The sequence below is a fragment of the Papaver somniferum genome, chromosome 2, assembly GCF_003573695.1.
Source record: "Papaver somniferum cultivar HN1 chromosome 2, ASM357369v1, whole genome shotgun sequence".
In the NCBI taxonomy this organism is placed as follows: Eukaryota; Viridiplantae; Streptophyta; class Magnoliopsida; order Ranunculales; family Papaveraceae; genus Papaver; species Papaver somniferum.
The window spans coordinates 33,531,144-33,538,260 of NC_039359.1; the positions used below are offsets into that span (position 1 = coordinate 33,531,144).

The window sequence follows — 7,117 nt, forward strand, 5'->3', positions numbered from 1 at the left end:
ACGACCAAATTTGGGTACTAAACCCAAATTTGGTCTTAGAAAGTGCCGCAGTGGTGAGGAGTAAAGCCATATTTAGTCCAGAGAATTAGGGTTTGTGACCAAATGTGGTCGCCAACCCAGACTAAAATGATCAATAGTGGGACGGGGTTATTACGAGCGTATGAATCGAGACGGAAGTATAGTGGGCGCTTCACACCGGGCGTATGTATAAAGAACGTATGATATTGGGGCGGATGTATACAGAGCGTTTGAATTAGGCGTATTTATAAACACCGCTGGGCCATACGGAGATAAAACATACGCCCCATAGCAGGCGTAATTAGAATGTACGTCCCAATGGGGCGCAGTTATTAAAAACGCCTGGTTTGGGCGCATGTATTACGTGCGACTGTGTGAGGCGCATGTATTATGAGCGTTGATAACAAAGACATAAGAAAAAGAGGCTATGACAAGAGCACCTGTTGTTAGGTTTGGAACTGCAAAAAGAGCTTCTGAGCTCAAATTCTTTATGGAAGATCTTAACAATTTCGATACCTTGGCTCACGTTTTTAACAAGTAAGTTTTTTTTTTCCCCTTTATGAGATTTGTACAGTTCCGTGAATTTGTTGAGTGTCACGTTTTTGCTAATTTTGATCGGAAGTTTCGTTTTATTTGGGTTAAATTTATCGTTTTCATTATGACCTCAATTTAGCAAAATTTTGATTTGATTTTGATTTGAATCTGTCGGTGGTTAGATTTGTGTACGTAATTGAGATTCTATTCTTTTACAACGGTAAAGTTGTGTTAATTTGAGATTTAGGGTTTGACGTATGAAGTTTGAGATGAAAATTTTACAAAGGGGCAATTTGTTTTGGCTTGGTAAGGGTGGACACTTGTTTGGTTTTTGTACTAATTGATCTTATTGTCAATATTTTACAGATCTAGCAGATTTGGAGGACTCCAAAAAGTTCAGTGTGCTATTGCTGGCAAGAATCTATACATGAGATTCAGCTGCAGCACAGGGATGCAATGGGGATGAACATGGTTTCTAAAGGTGTTCAGAACGTTTTGGATTTTCTTCAAGCTGATTTTCCCGACATGGATGTTATCGGAATATCTGGTTCGTTCTCTTTCTGAATCATGTGACCACCGTCATACCTACCAGATTGTGTTTGACTGTAATCTATTTGGAAAGTTTTACTTATAATTTGGTGATGTATCACTCTTTTTTTTGTGCATCTATGGTTTTTGATTTTTCTTTGGATTCATTTGTAGGGAACTTTTGTTCCGATAAGAAACCAGCTGCTGTAAACTGGATTGAAGGACGTGGTAAGTCGGTTGTCTGCGAGGCAATTATCAAGGATGAAGTAGTGAGGAATGTGTTGAAGACTACAGTTCCAGTTTTGGTAGAGCTTAACATGCTCAAAAACTTGACTGGTTCTGCCATTGCATCTACGCCTGAACTAGACGCACAATCCATCTACGCCTGAACTAGACGCACTTTCTATGTCCGCCCAACACAGACGCACCTTCCATATCCGCCCTACCCAGACGCACCTTCTATGTCCGCCCGAGTCATACGCATTTTCTATCTCCGTATGTATCAGACGCACATAACTTCTCCGTCCCAGTAGACGCACTTCCCATCGCCGTCCCATGTTAGGCGTGAACTATACCTACGCCTCAATCAGGCGCACGTAATAACTCCGTTTCATTCAGACGCATATTTTAAAGAACGCTCGGTCAAGAAACGTGAGTATAAGTTCCGTCTGCACCAAGCGTTCGTATAAGTTACGCTTCACCAAATTTTGGTCGTCCCCCATTGCGCTTGAACACCCAGAATACCAAATTTTTTTGGCTTTTAGTCTGGCTTTTGGTATTTGGTCCGTCTCATGACTGTGATTGCTCTAAAAGTGCCATATCACACTTGAACATTTGAACGAGGAGGGAGGACGTCCTAAAACTTACCACCTCACATGTTTGCAGAGATACGTGGTGTCTCCGACTATATGAAGGCATTTTTTTTCCTTCATTGCATTTTATTCCTTCTGAAAGGTTGAAGTACCTTAAGAATGTCTCCGACTATATGAAGTAACTCCTTGCATCCGACTCCTGACACTTCTTATGTGGTGTCTATCTCGGAGACATCCAAATAGCACATTCAACCGTCCAACGAGTCCAATGGGAAACACATGACTATATGAAGGAAACACGGTAGGATTTTTTATCTAATAAATGGACGTGGCACCTGAAACACATGACACCTCTGAGGTAAACCTCACGACATGACTGGCGTACCTCATTCGGAAGGGGACACGGCTTTCTTTATTCATATACGTGACACACTCTTTTACTTTCTATTCTCTTTTTACTCTATATATAAAAAGCACAGGAGTGAGAGAAACAGAAAAAGAAATGGCAAGAGAGTACTAGGAAAATATAAAAAAAGTGTCATCTTCAGTAATTGAATTAGGATCAACAATAACACAAGGCGGTAGCAGTAGTAGAGATGATCATGGTGACCATGATGATCAAAGGCTTGAATCAGTACAGATGGAAGACTTGACTATATACAGAAATTTGTCACTTCCTTCTGAAGCTTTTCTCAAATCAGCTATTTCTCTTAAAGACCAGGTATCAACTTAATTTCTCTACTCTACCTCAACTGTGTAGTGAAGGTCAAGTTAGTATCAATTAGAATATGAATTAAATGATAGTTTTATTTTTCTAGTGACTGTAATCAGTTTTTCTGGTTGTTGGTTTTTAGGTAGCGGAAGCTACTTGGAGAGAAGCAAATGGTAGAAAGAAGGGTTGTGTTGATCCAACGGTGTATACAGGTTTACTTGGTACAGTTTTTACTTGTTTGAGATCATATGAAGCTACCGGAAATCAGAATGACTTGCTATTGTGCACTGAGATTGTTGATTCTTGTGCTGCGTTTACTGCAAGCACTTCTAAAAGGTCGGTTGCCTGAATTAGTTTTTTGTAACTAACCTTCTTTACTGGAATTTTCTTGTATAATTAATTAGTTGGTTCAAGTTAAGCTATCAGAAAAGAAGATTACATACAGTGATGGGCTCCACCCACTCAGAAATTAGAATCGAATAACTTTTAAACGAGACACTATAGAGTATAGACCATACTTACGGATATTGTTTTTAAAAAGTAAGGAAGTCTGTTTTTAGGATTGCAATCTCATATTCGCATAGAGAGCGTCACGACGAAAATGGCCATCAAATTTGATCCCAAAATCACTTTGTACTTCATCGAAAAGAATCAGCTCATCGTTGTTGTCGCACGGGGAAAACGGGGAAGACACGGAAAAAGCCAATAATGTGAAAATTGTTTTGAAATGAGCCCATTATAGTATGATGTAAAAGAGATATTAAAAGTTGGTCCTGACAGAGACGCGTCAAAGCGCAGTCCTTTGACAACCAATGGTGAAGGGTGGTTATGCTAAATTTCTGATTTAGACAATTATTTTGTGGATTGCAGGCATTTGACATTTTTGTGTGGAAGTGGAGGAGTATATGCACTTGGGGTTGTGACCGCTAATTACAGAAATGACCTTCAAAAGCGGAGCCTGTTCTTGGACCTTTTCCTTCAGGTAAGTCTAGGTATTAATATAATTTTCTTTTACTTCGGTGAAAAGTATATTTGAACCGGAATGTGAAGGATCTCTAGGTTTTTCTACTTAAACAAACATTTACAGTCTATCAGTGGTAGCCTGGTAGGATAGCACATGCATTATGTGTACTATGTCTTAAATTATTAAATGTAAGAGCATCTACTGCAATAATGGTTATGCAGTAGCTTATCTCTTGTACAGTGAATGGTTGCGGAATGTGGGGAAGAAGGAATACACATTCCAAACACCTTTAATGATTCAGACAAGCATGTTCCTAATCTGCTGATATACTAGGCCCGGTGTTCCTTAACGTTACTACTAAATCCTTTTTGAATTATACACGAGGCATGCACAATTTCATGGAGGGTTTTCAAAAACACAAACTTTAAGAACACCTATGATTTTGTTTTCATATCATAACTGCCACTTCTTTAATTCTAGTAAATAGAAGGGTAACAGTGTTTTTCTTCTTGCTCAATCTGTATATGAAATTTACTAGTGGGCATGTGATATATCCTCATTTCAGTTGCTTGCCAAAACCTATTTAGCTAGTTTGTTTGTTGGATGGATAATGGGTAGAGAGTAAGGATCAAACACAAGGGGAATGATGATGCTACCCGACCAGCTGCAAAATTTCTTATTAGTGCCAACAAAAAGCATGGGTCAAATCAAACTGTATTGGAACCTTCGCCATTTCAAAAATGGCATAGCATATTATTATCGTTATTGATTTGATAACACAATATTTGTTTGTCTATTTCTTCTTCATTGATGCTGATTATCATTTTGTAATTGAAACCACTGTTTATATGCATAATTTGAAAATTATGATTTTTGTTCTGTGAAGATGCGAGTTAGATTATGTTAGCTGAGATAATGGGTAAGGGACTGATGCTCTGGAGAAAATTACGGATAAAATAGTATTTTAGATCCTGTCCATGTACTATGGCGGCCGCAGAACTCGGACGCCTGCACTATTAGACTCTCAGCCAAGTAGCAGGATACTTAGGTTAATTGGGACTGGGAGGAATTAGATCACTGATTATTCCCGAAGGTCATCTGTATGTTGACATACTAGGATCATGGAGTATTCGAAAAATGCTGAGCTATCATCCACTTGTTTATACGTAGCTTTTTGGAGTTTTGGTTATTCGCTACTGAACTTTAACTTTTTTAACTGCATAATTCATCTCAAAAGTCGTGTCAGTTTCTGTCTTTAATTTCCATCATGTGTGATTTAGTTCTCTTAACTGGTCCTGTGTGAGACATGTGAAGAAAGCAGATATCCGTTGCTTCTGGCATTAAGATACCTCTGACTTTGAAATTGGTCCAAAATTTAGAATTAACTTTTGTGAAAGCTGTATCATGAGGGCAGTCCTGCCATATAACCTTCAGTTTCTGTTCACTCTCCATGGTCCTGGATCTGCAATTTTTGGCTGGATGTACTGTACCCATTGGTGTGGCGTCCATTAACCTTCACTGTGTTGGATTGTAAATTGTACCCAAATTGCACTTCACATGGACCAGCTGGGTAGTAGGCAATGGTTTAGAGTTCAATTGCACCCAGATAACCTACTATAATTTTGTGATTTTGGTTAGTCAGCCAAACTTGACAGGGTTTTCTTATAATGATTAGGTAGCACAAGAGAGAGCACTCCCTGCTGGGCCCGAGGAAGGCGGTTTTGGAATGTCATATGAACTTCTATATGGCCGAGCTGGATTTCTTTGGTCTGCATTATTCATTAACAAGCATCTCGGAGAAGACACTATCCCTAAGGACCTTCTCATACCAATCGTGGAAGCCGTGCTGGCTGGGGGTCGAGCAGGGGCATTAAATCATACTGGGTGCCCGTTGATGTATAGATGGCATGGGACTAGGTATTGGGGTGCAGCTCATGGTCTTGCTGGAATCCTTCAGGTTTTACTACACTTCCCGCTGTCAGCTGATGATGCTGAAGATGTTAAAGAGACCTTAAGGTACATGATGAGAAACAGGTTCCAACAGAGTGGCAATTATCCTGTAAGCGAAGGGAACCCCGGGGATAAGTTGGTGCAGTGGTCACATGGTGCCACGGGTATGGCCATTACCCTATGCAAGGCTGCACAGGTTAGTCCTTTCTGTTTCTGTTTTGTTTCTATAGTACAGTAATTTTAACAGCAAATGAAAGTATGAACTGAAATTGAACGTAGGTGGAAATCATTAAGAAATCAATAATTTTAGTGCACATAGGTAATCATAGAAGGCTATAACACTGTGGCGGAGAAGCCAATACAAAAAACAAAATAGAAGAATCTGTTTAGATAATTGGTGGATTAAAGGTTTGGAATATTGTGCAAGGATTCAGGTTTTGCATGCAGTAGTGCTTTTCCACAGGTATTTTCAGGGGACAGGGAGTTCCGTGACGGGGCTATAGAAGCAGGAGAAGTTGTTTGGAAGAATGGGTTAGTAAGAAAAGTAGGACTGGCAGATGGTGTAAGCGGAAATGCATATGCATTCCTATCGCTATATCGTCTAACAGGAGAAAGTATATATATTGAAAGAGCAATGGCTTTCACAAGTTTTCTATATCAAAATGCACCAAAGCTCGTGGGAGTCGATCAGGAAAGAGAATCTGAACATGCATACTCTCTTTTCCAAGGACTTGCTGGGACAGCTTGTCTATGGTTTGACATAGTCTCATCAGAGAGCTCAAGATTCCCTTGTTTTGAACTTTAAACAAGGTTTTTCTTGCTCACATTCACTGATAAATGGCTGAAGACATGGATTAAAACGAATGCAGAAGAGTACGGGCCTGAAAGTGATTTTATGGTTTACATTCCACAATTTTAAGCTTGTATTTGACATCTTCCATAAGTTCATACACACTTGTGAATTGGAGTCCTCATGATGTCGACATTGCACTAGTTCTCTGTAGATTTTGGGTGTAGTTAGATAAATACTACTCCCTAGGCCAAAAAATGATAGTATCTATTTCGGAAAACGGAGGTGGCACTATGATTTTGAACTCAGGTCATTGTTATCAAATTCTTAAAAGGTCTCAAGTTATGTGACAAAGTGAGCATACATGATGGTTTGATTTTCAATAGCTACTAACTAGTTCAATCAATCTCTAGTACGGCTGGTTAGCTTAGAGACTTCCTTGTGTATACTTGAGCCTTACAAGTTCTTGACTCTATGAAAATCGGAATTGAATTATATCAATGATGCACAGATTACACATGTAAGACCAGTACCAGAAACAATTTTTTTAAGAAAAATAAGAAAACAAGTCGATCTAGGTCGTACAAAAAACAACAAGAGAATATGTTACTCGAGGTAGTATTTGAAGGAATCTAAGTTTTTCTCTGCCTCCTGCTGCTGCTTCTTAGGCATATACTTGTTAATATTGAATAAAACTTGTAAAGCTCCTTCCTCTTTGGTGCCGGATCCATCCATCTTTGTTAGTCCGAAGGATGCCACCCGATTTTCGTCACCGGATAACAAGTCAGATAAAGGAGAAACACTTCCAA

At 39.3% G+C, this 7,117-nt stretch overlaps 1 protein-coding gene and 1 long non-coding RNA gene across 2 annotated transcripts; both read left to right on the forward strand.

Moving 5' to 3' along the window:
• The first annotated feature begins 442 nt into the window (after nt 1-442).
• Nucleotides 443-1,392, forward strand: LOC113353112. Its single transcript, XR_003361081.1, has 3 exons — nt 443-555; nt 919-1,099; nt 1,255-1,392. It is a non-coding gene; the product is annotated as an uncharacterized LOC113353112 (long non-coding RNA).
• A 967-nt stretch (nt 1,393-2,359) lies between these two features.
• LOC113347321 (lanC-like protein GCL1) lies at nt 2,360-6,688 on the forward strand. The gene is made up of 5 exons (XM_026590957.1): nt 2,360-2,613; nt 2,747-2,940; nt 3,475-3,586; nt 5,244-5,714; nt 5,982-6,688. The coding sequence occupies exons 1-5, from the start codon at nt 2,533-2,535 to the stop codon at nt 6,321-6,323; spliced, it is 1,200 nt and encodes a 399-aa protein (XP_026446742.1). The 5' UTR covers nt 2,360-2,532; the 3' UTR covers nt 6,324-6,688.
• Nucleotides 6,689-7,117: the final 429 nt, after the last annotated feature.